At 35.0% G+C, this 16,492-nt stretch overlaps 1 protein-coding gene across 5 annotated transcripts; it reads right to left on the reverse strand.

Moving 5' to 3' along the window:
- Positions 1-812: 812 nt before the first annotated feature.
- LOC110878845 lies at positions 813-16,078 on the reverse strand. 5 transcript variants are annotated; one of them, XM_035980773.1, is made up of 13 exons: positions 15,872-16,078; positions 8,158-8,427; positions 6,405-6,626; positions 6,226-6,318; positions 6,028-6,149; positions 4,577-4,891; positions 4,197-4,427; positions 3,658-4,122; positions 3,390-3,578; positions 2,227-2,334; positions 1,554-1,602; positions 1,339-1,437; positions 813-1,021 (listed from the first exon to the last, which is right to left on the reverse strand). In XM_035980773.1, the coding sequence occupies exons 8-13, from the start codon at positions 3,882-3,884 to the stop codon at positions 929-931; spliced, it is 765 nt and encodes a 254-aa protein (XP_035836666.1). In that variant the 5' UTR covers positions 3,885-4,122; positions 4,197-4,427; positions 4,577-4,891; positions 6,028-6,149; positions 6,226-6,318; positions 6,405-6,626; positions 8,158-8,427; positions 15,872-16,078; the 3' UTR covers positions 813-928. The 5 variants fall into 5 exon arrangements, with proteins under 5 accessions (XP_035836666.1, XP_035836667.1, XP_035836665.1 ...); XM_035980774.1 differs by lacking the exon at positions 8,158-8,427 and having other exon boundaries at positions 4,197-4,384; XM_035980772.1 differs by lacking the exon at positions 8,158-8,427.
- Positions 16,079-16,492: the final 414 nt, after the last annotated feature.

A 16,492-nucleotide genomic window follows, 5' to 3' on the forward strand; every position in this document is an offset into this window, starting at 1 on the left:
GCGGTCGAGTAGTCGACCTTGGCCACAGCGCCTGGTGTCACGGTGGTTGACGTGGTTGACACGCCATACGTTCAAAAAAATTGAAGTAAAATAACTAGTTTAATTTTTTAATTATGAAAGAAAACTAATATCAAAAAAACCGAAACTTTGTAACGGAAACTTACAGCAATGGCAATGGATTCATCATTTTTTTACTTTTTATTAGATTACACCAGCAATAATTCATCAGGATGAATGATATTAATAAACACCTAAACTAATAAATACTACATATTAGAAACCTTGATTATTAGAATCAATAATTATATGTAGTACCTCAAATATGCTTCATAAAGTATGACAACATAAATCACTACTAGAAAAAAAAACTTCAATGACACGCATTGCGCGTCATTAGAGGGTAGATATGACACACAAAAGAGTGTCAAGGAAGCCCCTGTCATTAATTGAAGATGACATGCATTTGTGTGTCATCCATTTATGACACACCTTAATGACACGTTTTAATGACACACTTTAATGACACACTTTAATGACACACCTTTATGACACACTTTTGACACACCTTAATGACACGTTTTAATGACACACCTTTATGACACGCTTTAATGACACGCCTTAATGACACGCTTTAATGACACACCTTAATGACACGCATTGATGACACATTTTAATGACACGCGGTTATGACACTTTAATGACAACATTTATGACACGCATTGCATGTCATGGTTTTCATTGTTTAATTTTTTTTTAGAAATTCGAATTTTCTTTAGAGAACCAAAACAATATATAAATCTATTTCATGATAAAATACACAAAAACCAAAGCAATTCATTTCATAGTCATATGTCAAATATAATTCAAAATATCTTAACTTAACAAAAAAAAATACTATTTGCCGTACATACTTCAACATCTAAAATAGTCACTTGAAAACAAACGTTGCCCCATAACTCGAACACCCTTCACGTATTCCATCAATATCCTCATCCGTGTATACCTCTTTTCCTTCCCCAACTTGAGAAAAATATTAAAGAGCCTAAATATATACACTTTGATATGAAAAACAATTAATGACAAACAAAATTATAGAGCCTAAATACATGCACTTTGATATGATAAAAAAAGATGATATCCACACAATTATATTCTCATTCCACCCGGTTATTTAGTTATCTTTTCACCCAATTTCTTTTATATACAAATCAAACACACAAATCTCATCAAAATCCCCAAAATTATAAACTAAATTCAGTGATCTAAAAAAAGTTTTGCAACTAATTAACTAACAAACTAATAATACTCCAAAAGTAATCATTTAAAAATAGTACTTACGTTGTCATTGGCTAGTATTTCAATTCCTTCTTCAACCACCTCTTTCATGAACTTCAACACATAATAGCCACATTCAGTACCTCCCGTCTGATATGGACACTACACAATTAAAGATTCCAATTCAGTCGATGAAGTTAAAGCTACAATTTCAACACATGTACACTACACAAATAAAAATACTGATATGTTTCTTTCAATAAGATATAAGTGCTCACCTTAGCCTTAACCCAGTTGACATTTTGTATAGCATGCAAGGCCATTGCCCTAAAAAATTAAGAAATATATCATAATAATATAATGGGGAAAGTGAATATGGTGCTGTTAAGCACCTAATCTTACATGTGAAATCCTCAAAACTACGTAGTTTTGATTATGTTTTTTTAAAAAATTATTTTTATTCTTTTATTCTCCTAATTCCTCTCCATTTATTTAGCCCACTTTTATTTCCAAATCCATATCGATCATATCCCTACTACCTTCAAGAAATTAAATTGTAGTTAATTATCTTTTTGGCTGAATCATAATCATTTTCATAAATAAAATAAAACCCACTAATTGATAACTGAATAAATGTTTAGAGATTCCAAAAACATAGAATCTAATCAATTCTTCATCAAAAACCTACTCTAGAAACGAAAGCAAATAAAAGTCTTTGTACGTGGTTTTAAGGTAGTAGGGATATGATCGGCAGTAGGGATTTGGAAATAAAAGTGGGCTAAATAAATGGAGAGGAATTAGGATAATAAAAGAATAAAAATATTTTTTTTAAGAAAACATAATCAAAACTATGTAGTTTTGAGGATTTCACATGTAAGGTTAGGTGCTTAACAGCACCATATTCACTTTCCCCTAATATAATATAATTTTTCGATAATGTATATTACTTACGCATCAATAATTTGCCTCAACATCGGATTGATTGTGCCATTCCTTATAGAATCAAGATAATAGCAAGTATATGTTTTCATGTCCAAAACTGCCAACACCCAATGTCTTCTACAAAAACCAAAAACCAAAAACCAAACTAAGTCAAATAATATCAAGATAATAGTTTTTTTCTTTAGAGTCATTTACATATATCCTCCTACTAAGATCAATTATTGCATGTTTACCCAACCCTTAAAATCAATTACATATTTCCGCTTCCTAAACCATATATATTACATATTTACCCATTTTATTAAAATTACTCTTATTAAATTACTATTTTACACTTAATCAACCTATTAACTAACTATTTACATATTTCCCTTTTCTAATACCATCAATCACTTTAAAATTTCTCAATCATTCTACTCGTTCTTCCAAAACAATATCATTCATGTCAAAAAAATCATATAAAGAGTCACCTTTTGCAAAAGAAAACAAAATGCTACTTAAAAGCTAAATAACTGATACTAACAATTTTGTTTAACTGAACTAAATAGCATAACACAATCACACATAAAAAAAAAGAAATTTAGTTCAAATTAAAATTAACTCCTGCATGCAAAATTAATACTATAAAGAATTTGCAAAGATACATCACAAAATAATGCCATAAAAGTATCTTAAAACAATTATGGTGTTAGTGAAACAAAAACAAACTCATTAAACACACCTGATGACTCCCTTTAAAAAATCTCTGGCCTTACCAGCGTCAAACTTTCAGACAAGCAAGACCGGTTTTTAAAAAAATGCTTCTTTAGAAATATTGAGAATCAAAACTCAAAAGAGGAATTTTATTTTATTGATAATACACGGTTTTAATAACTATTGAGAGGTAAATAAACTTGTTAATTTAGGCTATACAAAAACTAAAAAGAATCAAAGATGCAAACCAGAAAGCGTCTACTGGAATAGTAAGGAATATAAGGGTAATGGGTAATTTAACTGAAAAATTGGGAAATATGTAATTGATTCACTGGATTGGGTAATTATGTTATTAAGCCTCTTAATAAGGGGATATATGTAAATATCCCTTTTCTTCTATAAAAACAAAATTAAGTCGAATAATATCAAGATAATAGTTTTTTTTCGTTATGAATAGTTATTTAAATGGAAAATCATACCCGGGATTGTAGGGCAATATGATGATGTCATTGTCCTTTCTTGTCGACAACCGATCTACAACCACTCTACTTGCATCATCAATATGTTTGCGTTTTGATTTACGTTCACTTGGCGAGATTGCACCCGGGCTGACAAAACAAATACCATGATCAAGTTTTGGCCCATTCTTGATTTGCTCATACAAGAACCTGTCAACATACAAAAACTAAATCAATTAAATAAATTGTGTTTTACAAACAATTTTTGAAACTAAATTTAAGCACTTACATCATATAAGCAGTGATGACAGAACCAGTCAGCTCATCCAATGTAAAAATTGCTTCAAAATCATCCCAATTCAAATATGTGAAACTCTCGTACCCAAATAGATCGTCTACACACTGCAATTTTATAGAATCAACCTTTAAAACTTGTGCGTCAACAACCAATGCAGTCATTGTCAAAACTGCATTGTTTTCAACTCTTATCCTTGGCCTCCTTTGTGCTCTCGTCATCCCCCCTTTGCCTTCGTTCACTTGTACATTCTCTTTTTCATTTTCCACTTTAGGTTCTCTTTTCCGTTTTTTTTTCTTTCTCACTTACTACTTCTTTTCCCGTGACCTTTTCCACTTGTACAATCTTTTGTTCAAGCTCCTTTTCGTTTTCCTCATTAGTCCCTCTTGGTTGTTTTATTTGTTTATTACTTTTTAAATCTTTCACGGGTTTTGTCTTTGGTTTCGCCAACATTTTTTCCTGAAAAAAATATAAATTCTTTAAATTAGACCTCATATTTATTATATGCATTAAATCTATGAAAATAATATTACCAAGTCAGAGCATTGAATGACTAGATGTCTTGGCCAACTCAGTATGTGCCCAATTGCATCTCCGACCTCCATAATGAATTCCTCTTCAAGTGGAACTGGTAGTAACGCTTCTCTATGTAAACATATTTCCAACATGACTTGAAGGAACTCCTCTTCATTTGTATCCATCAGTATAGTTCCTTTGGCGACTATGTTTGATGCATTGTCAACCGCAAGAAAACATGACATATCCTACAAATATATATATATATATATATATATATATATATATATATATATATATATATAGGGTGTTACTTCTTGTAGCCAAGACTTGCAATGAATTCTTATAGAACATAAAGAAATTATTTTAAAAAGAAACATTTTTACCCAAGACTTACAAGTGGTTCTTCATCTGGGTTGTCTTCAAGATCTTCATTGCCCCATTGGCAACTTTCGGCTTCTGAAACATTGTTCACACCTCTTTTTAGTTTCTCTAATTCATCTTCAAGCTTGTTGAGTCGTTTATCATACTTCTTCTTCTCAGTGTCCATGTAATGCTTGACAGTATTGGGTAAATAAAAGTATTGTTGTGGAGTTACAAATTTGCCCATCCCGCGTACATGCCCACGTTGTTCATCAGTACCCAAGGCCTGGGTAAGCACATCATGTGTTCCACATGTGCCCTCTCCAGAATCTGATTCCTTAAGCTGGTCCTGAAATTGGACAAAAGATGTCTATTAATACACTATCTAACAAGTAGGTGTTATAGTTACGGTGTTTCAATCATAGAGGATGTATGTGGAGCAGTGACGTCAATAATATAATCAATGTCAAAGGCAGCAAAAGGTCAACTGTAAGTCAGTGGCAGTAATACCAAACAACAGACGTAGGTCAACACTCAACAGTAAGTCATATGGAAGTCAACAGTAAGTAAAAAATGTAAGTGAGCAATGGTAATTATGTTGAACCCAGTTGTCACTTGTTATATTATGTTTTATGGAGGAGGATCAAATACAAACTATTTTGAACCTGAAAACTCTAAGAACTATTTAGATTTTGACAAATGGCCCAACATAAATAGTTTTAATAAGGGTATTTTTGTCATTGACAATATAAAAAAATATGAAAATTCCTAAATTTAGGCTATGAAAATATTAGATTGATTCCAGATTATCATTTTCATTCCATTCCAGATACTACTTTCACGCAATTTGATTTATCATCCAGATTCGTGAGAGGCCTTTTTTCCCTTTTATTCTTCTTCCATTAGGTTTCATTTTGTTTTCTGCTGATATCATTATATTTGTGTTGATATCATTTTGTTTGTGCTAATATCAATCATTTTCATTGTGCTAGTATCATGTTTTTTATTGTGCTAGTATCATTTTGATTGTGTTAGTATTGTTATCTATGTAATCAAAACCCACAATCAGAAAATATAAAAAATACAGAGGACGAATAGAAAATAAAAAGGATCTAAGGTTTTTTTTCTCAAAAAAATTATTGACTACTATATTCCAGCTTTTATGTAACTAATTAGCTACCACAAACCCAAACACCCCTTTATACTTAGTCTTGGATAGGGATGAGCTCGGTACCAACCTGTACGGAAAATCCCGGTACCGTACGGTACCGAATATACCCGGTACGGTACCGAATCCCCAAAAGTGGGTATCTGTATCGGTACTGAATATACCCGGTACAATACGGTACGGTTCAGTACCGATATTTGAGGGTAAGTTTCACGAACAAAGCAACTACTGCCACAAATCAGCCTACTAAACTGACCAAATCAGCCTACTGTATTCAACATTTAAACCTCATAGTGTAAGGTCAAAGAAAGACTTACAATTCTATCAACTACCACTTGGACATCTGAGTCGAAACCTCCTATTTTCAGTTCAGTTCTCTTGCTCGTTTCCACAACATTGCCCTATCAATCTCCTCTTCCTCCAGGCCGGTTTCTTGCATCTAAATTATCAAGAATAACAAAATTGAATTAACGTAAACAAATAAAAAAATATTATTGGGTTAATTGCATTCATACAATCTCAGTAGTGAGTCTGGCATATCCCTTTCTGCTCAAATGATGATTGTATTTATGATGTGCACGGACTTTCTTTGCCTTCTTACTTGTCTCCTGCATTAGAAACATTAAAATGTTTATATAATGTTAGATTAGACATGGATACTAAACAAATACAAGCACCAAAAGTTTAAACAAACCTCCCATTGTTTTGAAGTTCTTTGTGATACAAATAGTTTCCAGTCTTCTTTCTTCAAGAATGGATACTTAAGAGGAGGATTAAGTAAAATTTTCTTCTCCTCAGGGTCATTTTTTTGTGTCTCAATGTAATCCCTGTATAGAGTATGTTTGACGTTTCTCCACTTTGTCCCAATTGATTGTATAGTTTGCTTCCGGCTCTTTGGGTCAACCACAAAATGTGCCTGAAAATACAAAACAAACAATATATTCAAAAATAGGTTAACAATAAGGCTGCACATTTTGACCCGTACCCGTTTCGACCCGAACCCGTTTCGACAACCCGTTCTAACCCGAACCAAAACAGCCTTTTTTCTGAATTGACCCGTTCTGACCCGCCACCCAACCCGACCCGACTCGCCCGTTTTGGCAGGTGTAGATACAACATAAGCAAATGACAAAAGGTACGAGTGTTGTGTTATCAAACTTTGAGGTGAGTAAGTACGTTTGTTTTCTGATACAGATTTGGTTCTATTAGTGATGAAGGGGATTTTGCATCGCACTCTTCTTCTAGACTCGCAAAAGTTGATTCTGCCTGATTTATGAAATGCATGTAAGCTTTTGGATGCGGGATTTCAAACAATATGAATGGTAATGTTGAAATCAAGGGAAACATGAACTTCATGAAGTGACAACACACCTGGTGTTGCAAATGATGTTACTAATACATCCTTTAGCGAAACGGGTTGTCAGTGATGAAGTTACTAATAACTGTTTCAATGTGTGCCACTTATATCGGGCACAAGTATGATATATATAGATAGTTATACCAATAAATATGCGGAGTATGGGGGTGTTATTGAAGATATCATAAGTAGAAGAATTGGAATAGAGCTGTAATTACTTCCGTATACTTGGTATCAAAAGACGCTACGCGATTCCAGTTTTTATATGTTCACTTTATCGATTCCAGTTTTTACATTTGTTGATCATGAATTTGACAAGATGCATGGATATGATCATGGAACAGGGATGGAGGAATAAAGGGACTATTCGCAAGAGTCGGTCCACGTGTTGCACGTGCAGGCCCATCAGTGGAGTAATTAACACATATTAGTCATCATCATAAAAAAAACTGACCCTACCTAACCCGACCTGACCCGAAACCCGTTCTAACCCGGACCTGTTTCGATCCGAACCAAAACAACCCTTTTTATAAATGACCCGTTTTGACTCGAACCTGTTTTGACCCACGACCCGACCCGTTTGCCAGGTCTGTCTCTAATATTCTATATACATGCATATTCACATAAAACCAGTTAACACCACTACTAGAATGTAATACTAATGCTCCTGTTGTAATTTTTTCAGAGAATGGTTTCTGTTGTGATACCCTTAACTCTAAGCACCTCATTTTGGTTTAGGGTCAAAATAATCAGATTTGGACTCAAGCAAAGATGGAAAACTGACGGTTGAAATAAGTAGAAGTTACCAAATGGCAATAATTACTTTAAATAAACCTGATTACACATATGGTCCCTGTGGTTATTTAAGGGTAAAACAGTCATTTAACTCAAACTAAACAGAATTTTTAACGTCTGTTGGCCTTAATACCCCAAAGTCTTACAAAATTGAAACCATAGAACCCGAATCCGTTACAAAAAAAGTTAGTACCTAAAAGGTGTTATTTTAGGTAATCCACAGGGACTATGGGACTATCTGTGTAATTAACTATTAAGAAGATAGTTTAAAGTTAAGATTAGATGTTAGACTTACCATGACATATTGCCATAATTCTTCCTTTCTTTCCTTACCAACTTTCGGCCAAGTGGTATAAGTTATGGGAATCATAGTTCTTGCTACCAATCCCTCAAAAGTAGAGAGTGCTACTGATTCCTTTCCAATTGGGACACCCTTTTTATTGTAGGTAATTATAAGTTTCCCTTTACTAGATTTTGACTTTATTGTTGGACCTCTTTGTGATTTGTTCTCTTCAGCATGATCTGATCTGAGTCAGAATTCGATTCCATGTCACAAAAAAAGAACCTGTTTCAACAAATACATAATAAGTAGTTATAGCATGGTGTCAATCGAAATTAAGTAATAAATACACAATAACTAGTTACAAAATTAAGTAATAGAAACACAATAATATAACTAAGTAAAAAAGACAAATCCCATGCGATTTGCAATCTTCATCATGATCCGAATCAGAATTAGGTAATTAAAACATCAAATTAATCGCAAAATTCTCAAATTCAAACAATTCAGACATAATTAATCACATCTAAGAACTGAAATAAAAACACAAAAACTACAGATTTAATTATTCACGAAATAGTTTAAACTAATATGCCCTCGCCATCCACGCGCATACACGAAAAATCATCGTCAAGGTCTACCAAACCAGAGTACTGTGAAACATCAATAGTAGCATCAAATGCCAACATATCATCAATTTCACCACTTGCTCCATACTTGTACATCTTATGTGGTGTAAAACCAACAACAGATAAATTCTTATCTTGTTGATCTTGAACATAAAAAACTTGTTTGGCTTGACTAGCTAATATGAAGCGGTCAGGCTGGTGACCAAGCCTATCAAAGTTAACCACTGTGAATCCAAAATCATCCTTTTTTACTCCACGACTATCAGCCCAATCACACATGAAAACGGGAAGGGTAAACATGCGATAATCAAGATCCCATATCTCCTTTATACGACCAAAGTAAGTAACAGCGCCATAAACAGGATTGGAGTCTTTTGCACTAGCAATCTGCATAGCATGTGCAACTAAAGATACTCCACTACATTGAGTTGTTTTAGATTCATCTCGAGATGTTGTATGGAACCGATACTCATTTATGGCAAAACCAGTATATTTAGCAACAGCAAAACTAGGCCCTTTGGCCAACCAACGAACAGTGTCACAAACATCTTCCGCATTAGCCAAACGTTTTTCAACCTATTGGAAATAGAATTAATGTAAATCAAACAAAATTATTTAAAATATTGTAGTTCTAACAATCTTATTAAAAACAAACCTCGTTCTTAAACCAACTAATAAATGTTCGACTGTGTTGGCCTTGCAACCATGTACTATTTCGAGAGGCACGTGGGTTGTGATTCTTCAATTCCAACATATGTTGCCTGGAATATAGTAGAAGTTTAAAGAAGCATTATGTATCAGATAAAGTACATAAAATATAGAGTTTAATGTAATTCTTACTCTATATACGGCTCCACACTAGCAGTGTTTCGTAATACATAAAGATGAGCTTGATCAAGTAACTTAGCATCCACAACCTCAATCATAGCCCCCCCCCCCCCCCCCCCCGATAAAGGCTTGCCTGTGCAGATTCTTTCATCAACACGTTCATAAGGATTACCAATTGACTTCATGTTTTTAAAGTAGCCCGAGCAAAATTCTAAGGCTTCCTCTGCCACATAACATTCTGCAATGCAACCCTCGGGTCGATGATGATTTCGTACATACCCTTTGAGTGTTTTCATGTATCTCTCAAATGGATACATCCACCTAAAATGAACCGGGCCACATAGCCTAACCTCTCTAACTAAATGCACCATCAAGTGAATCATGACATCGAAAAATGAAGGAGGAAAATACTTCTCTAACAAACACAAAGTCAATACGATGTCACTTTGCAGCTTTCCTAGTTTACTAACATCAACAACTTTACTACACAACTTGTTGAAGAAATGACATAAGCTTATGATTGTTTTCCTCACTTTCTCATGTAACACCCCTTTGATTGCAAAAGGGAGAAGTTGTTGCATCAGTACATGACAATCATTAGACTTCAAGCCATTCATCTTTGAAACATCATCAGAGACGAGATTTTTGAAGTTGGAGCAATACCCATCAGGCACTTTTATGTTAGACAAGGTATCGTAAAATAGACGTTTCTCCGAGTAATTCAATGTGTAGCACGCAGGAGGAAGCAAAAGTCGATTCCCGTTTAGTTGAGGTTGTAATTCAGACTTAATGCCTAACTCCTCAAGATCTTGTCGTGCATTTAATCCATCCTTCGTCTTGTGGGGTAAATTCAACAATGTCCCATAAACACTCTCACACACATTTTTTTCTATGTGCATAACATCTAACTGGTGACGAACAAGCAACTTCTTCCAATATTCAAGTTCAAAAAAAATTGACTTTTTATTCCACAATTTAGCTCTTTCATCGATACTTTCTTTTTCCTTCTTTGAAGTTTTCTTCTTTGGTGTTTTCTTCTTTGACGTTTGCTTCCTTGACGTTTCCTTCTTTGTCTTTTTCTTCTTACCCCATGTATTCTCAAACCCCGTCAGAGAGTCGTAAATTTCTTCGCCTGATAATGGGTTTTTTATAATATCATTCTCTTGTTGATTGTTGAAATCTTTTTTTCTTTTACGAAAAGGATGTTCAAGTGGGAGAAATCTTCTATGGCCAAGAAAGCATACTTTTTTGGACTTTGGCAACCATTGTGAACAAGTATTCTCCGAACATATTGGACAAGCATAATAACCCTTGGTAACACACCCCGAAAGATTACCATATGCGGGAAAGTCATTTATAGTCCAGAGTAATATTGCTCTTAGATTGAAGTATTCTTTCTTATAAGCATCAAACGTTTTAACGCCAGTTTCCCATAAGAGTTTTAGATCTGCTATCAATGGTGCCAAGTAGACATCAATATTGTTACCAGGTTGGTTTGGCCCTGATATCAATAGAGTCAACATCATGAATTTTCTTGACATACACAAATAAGATGGAAGATTATATGTTATTAGGATAACCGGCCAACAGCTATACGTAGAACTTAATGACTTGTGAGGATTGATACCATCAGCGGACAAGGCTAACCTAAGATTCCGATTTTCTTTTCCGAATTCTTTCCACGTGTTGTCAACAAGCTTCCAAGAGGGGGAATCACGAGGATGAGATAGCTTACCATTATTGACCGGACCTTGTGCATACCAAGTTAAGTCATGTGCAATTTCCGGTGATGAAAACATTCTTTTAAATCTAGGGATGGGAGGAAAATACCACAAAACTTTTGAAGGCAAGTTTTGGGTATTCTTCTTCCAACGAGATGTGCCACAAGATGGACACTGAGAAGCATCCTTATGTTCTTTCCAGAGAATAGAACACAGTCATTTTCACATGCATGAATCTTTTCATACTGTATACCTACTCCTTTTAGCAACTTCTTGGCCTCATATATCGATGTAGGAATTGTATTGTTTGATGGTAAGATATCTTTTAGGACACCCAACAAAGCGTCAAAACTAGCATCAGACCAGCCAAATTGACCTTTCAAATGTTGAAATTTCAATAATCCACTGAGTGCATTATACTTTGACCCAACGTAAAGTGGTTTATCACATTCTTCAAGAAGTGATTTCAATGAATCGGGTTCATTCTCTACATAATTGAAGGCATCATGTAGCATTTCCTTTGTATTAATAAAGTCAGGAGGTCTAGATTCATTAGGGCATCTAGAATCAAGCTTCGGAAGTTTTTCTCCATGAAAAGACCAGACCGTATAACTTTCATCAAAACCGTGGGCAAACAAATGATAACGCACATCATCAATAGAGCGGTGACACAAATTGATACAATTTACACAAGGACATGGAATAACATCCAATTGAGGATTATTACTTTGCGCAAACTCTAAAAACGCTTCCACGCCTTTGTCATATGCATTTGATAATCTATCTGACGAAATCCATGATTTATCCATGACCATTTGTCACTAGCTAGTTATTCACCATGACAAAAAACAAAATCAAACTTCAAACCTAAATAATAACTTATAAAACAGAATACAAAATTTAGGTAACAAGTAAGAACATAACAAGCACAAAACTGCTAACAATTTAGGTGGCCCATTTAATCCTTAACTTGCATGTTTAAAAGATTATAAAACTCAGGTGGATGTTTTGTTGATTTCTATTGGTATCATATTTTACCTAATAGATTTGGATGTGATTCTTTTTAAGGATGCCATTTTTTTGTATTGTAGAGTTTAAAGTGTCATTCAGTATATTATAGTGTGGTGAAACTTTTTGTAGTTAATAACGAGCAAAAAGTCACGTGCTGTTCAATTGTATTCACAAGTAGACACTTAAGGTGATTAATCTGATGTGGTTGTTTCCCAATTGAAATCACAAGTAGACATCTAATGTTACTTTGTATATGCCGAATATCGCTAAGAAATTCTGATCCATATAGATAAAAGTCTACAAAAGCTTGTCCTCCTAAGTCCTATCCAAGTGAAGGTTGGTATCCAATATCCAGGGCCGGCCCATGGGCCATTCAAGTAAAGCGAGGGCTTTGGGCCACCAAAATTTTGAGGCCTCCATTTAAAATTAAAAAAAAAATTATACTTGAATTTAATGTGAATATTAATATTAAATTTGCTGGCATATGCAACAATTGCTGTTGTACTGTAGTGGTAAGGAACCCCAAGTGTCTTCGCCAAGACACAGGTTCGACCCCATGCAGTATGTTTTTTTAATTTTGATTTGTTATTTTTTAAGGGGACAAGCCTCTTGAAGATGATATAATTGCAGGGTCAGTTGGGGTGGTGTAGTTGAGTTTCCTTTGAAACTATGTTTTCAAAGTTGGTGACTATTAATGTTGGTTTGTTCCATGATTATTACAGCGAAACAAAGAGAAGGGAAATAATAGGTACAAACTACAATTATGTTCCTCCTTTTGTTATTTGCTTTCTATATTTCTATGTTTAATTAAAATCGGAAGTATAAAGTTGGTTGTTTAAATATGTTAAATTATTCGGAAAGGGCCTCAAGTTTTATTTCGCTTTGGGCCTCAAAATATGTTGAGCCGGCCCTGCCAATATCCATGCCCAACTTCAATTTCTGTCTTTCACCTTTAGAAAGATGTTGAAATTGAAGAGGAAACCTATTTAATGCAAAAATTTCCAAGTTTTGTTGACGTGTATTGCTGGGTTGGTGGAGATCTGTTGGTCTATTCAGAAACAAACTGGCCTCGTTAATCACGAGTTAATAGTTACTATTTTGTGAGATCAGAGTCATCAGGGATAGAGAAGATTCAAGAATCAAGATGAATGGTAACACAGGTGTTACACTATTATAGGGTGGGTCTGGACCCTCGAGTTTTTTAAAAAATGGAAAGGGAGGGAAACAAAGAGAAACGTTGGGGGTTGTAAACTAATCGACACAGGTATATGACAAGGCAAAAATGGATTAATATAATATTTGTTATGATCTCAATCCCACCTACTTAATATCCAGACAAAAGACAGTGGACACACATGTTGGGTTTAATCTTGATGTTACGGGTCGTGTATGGGTCAAGCCGGTCATGGGTCAGCATGATTAACGGGTCGCGGATTTTGTAAATGGGTTCCCAAACAGTTAACGGTTAATTGGTATGGAATTGGTCTAGGGCCGACCTGGATTCAAGGAAGCGCACGTGAAAAATAAACTTAATTTGACCGAGTATGCAGGAGGAATAAGTCGTGCAGTTTACGTGGATTGTTTAATGTGTTTTTTTTTTCTATATAAGCAAGATTTGAGTGTAGTTTCTATTTATCACTTGTAAAATTTCTCTTGAAGTTTAATATACAGAAAATCGTTACAACTGTGTGTGTTTGTGAGGGGCCTAAACGAGAGTCGAGAAACGAGAGCGGGTGAAGACAGTGTTCTCCGTTTTGAGAGTCGATTCCGAAAAGAGGGGAGCAGTCTTCTAAACTACGGAACTGAGAAGATAAAGAGAACGAGAACAACGGTGTTAGCAAACCTGTAGAAGAGATCTAAGTGAACAAAATTTCGTGTGATACGGTTGAGAAGAGGTTCTACGTGAACGTGATTGTGTTCTGTGTGAACAAAAAGTGCAGACAAATCTGTGTGATTCATTGGTGTCGATCGATATTGTCGAGGGGACTAAAAAAAGGGAGAAGAATTCTATGTGAATTATGCAAGAAGAACCTGTGTGGTTCGAGCTAATCACTTTAAATGAAGTGATAAGAAGTGTTGAAAAATAGCTGTGATCGTTTCTGTGTGTTAGCGATCAGATCAGTTAGGCAGGTTTCTGGGTGAAATCAGAAGGCAAGAGGAACATTAGAGGAGAGCAACAGGCAAGGAGAATTGATCAAAGTTCAGTGGTCGACTAGAAAAAGCATGGTTTGGCGTATGTTTTATGTAGAAAAGAATTAAGAAAAGGGGTAAAGAATCTAAGTGATTCTTTGTGAATCTAAAAGCAAACAGATGGGAGGAGGTGAATGCATTTCATAAAAGGAATGTTATGAAAGTTAGCTATGGAGGAGTTTAGACGGAGATGGTGGTCCGATCGGCAGCAAACGATGGTTGTGAGAAGCAGTGATCGGGAAACGACGTACCAGTGTGCTTCAGTGCTCTGAACCGTGGGTCTGTATCGGGCTGAAACAGTCTCGAGTGTCACTGAAATAGAGCTGTTTCGAGCTGCATTGATGACGAAGCAGTACCAGGTGATGGTGTATACGGCTACCAAAAATGGGTGAGTAAGAATACAGCTAAAAGCGAGTTTAAAGAAGTGATTTAGCAAGAAACGAATCAGATGTTTGTGAACTGATACTCTTTCGTGGTTAGTAAGACTTAAAATATGTCTTGATGCTGCTCATGGTCATGGTCTGGATTAACTCCATAATCATGCGAGGAAGCATCAAGCAATAATCCATGGAGATATAAAAAGCGCAAATATTTTGTTGGATTGCGATTGGGTCGCTAAAATTTCTGATCTTGGACTCTCCAAGTTAAGTTTAGCAGGTCTAGACAGAAGTACTGCTATCTCCATTAGATGTGGCACACTGGGCTTATATTGAACCAGAATACTATGTTAACTGTACGCTGAAAAAAGAATCAGATGTATATTTTTTTTTGGTATGGTGCTACTTAAAATTTTGTGTGGGAGGTTGTGTTACGTAAGAGACCGTGGTGGCTTTCAGTTATCAGACTACTACTATAAAATGGATAAATTACACACGGTTATTAATCCTAACTTAAGGGGGGAAATAAGTTATGACTCCCTTTTAAGATTTAAATCAATTGCAAAGGGATGCTTGCATAGAGATAGAAAGCAGTGTCTTCCTATATATCGTGTTGTGAAAGAGCTTGAAACTTCCCTATGTGTGCATTTAATTTGCAGTTCGTCAAATAACAGTAACATCCATCAAACAATGCAAACTCAAGTGGGACTATAACTTCAACACATGCTTCATGATTAAAATTGTGATGTAATCTATGAAATTACGATGGTATAAAATTTCTCCAAATATACTTTTGTATAATTATCAAAACCCTAACTAACATATTATGAGACATATTCTACATTACAAAAACCCTAGCTACATATTTTAAGCAGATGATGTAAACCATTAATGGATTAAACTCGCAATTCAGAAACACTAAAAAATAAAACTCGCAATTCATAAGCAGGTGATGTAAACAGATGAAATTTACCGGCGGTTGTTTTCCGGCGGTTGCAGTGGTGCGATTCGTTGTTTTCCGGCGGTTGCAGTGGTGAAGCGGCCTGGCGTTTGAAGTTCAATTTTGATTCTCCGTCTATGTTGAAGTTGAATTTTGATGTGACTGAGTGTTTTAACTGATTGATAAATTAGAGAGAATTCCGGGAAGTGGGTGTGGGAGTTAATAGAAAAGATTGAAGTTCAAAATGATGATTTTTTTATTTTATTTTAGAGGGGCGGGAATTATAAAAAGGGGGGTGTTCTTTGGGCAGGGTGACAATGGGTTAGGTTTGGGTCGGGTATTCGTAATTCCATATCCATAACCGGTTATAAAATCGTGTTTCATACCCGACCCAATATCTGTGGGGTATTTGTCGGGTAATTACCCGTTGGGTATCGGGTATACCTACGGGTATCGGGTATACTCAGTAGTTTGTTAAAAGAAAAGACGTTGAGATTTTCAAATCCATTTTTTTACTATTATAATTATTATGTAATTTTATTTATACAACAACTATTATAAATTAAAAATGTATATTACATATATATAAGTTTTATTATGAACTAGTGTGTAACCCCGCGTTGCATGTGTGGGGGTCGTAAAACCGTGTTAAGT

Source organism: Helianthus annuus, chromosome 12, assembly GCF_002127325.2.
Source record: "Helianthus annuus cultivar XRQ/B chromosome 12, HanXRQr2.0-SUNRISE, whole genome shotgun sequence".
NCBI classification, from domain to species: Eukaryota; Viridiplantae; Streptophyta; class Magnoliopsida; order Asterales; family Asteraceae; genus Helianthus; species Helianthus annuus.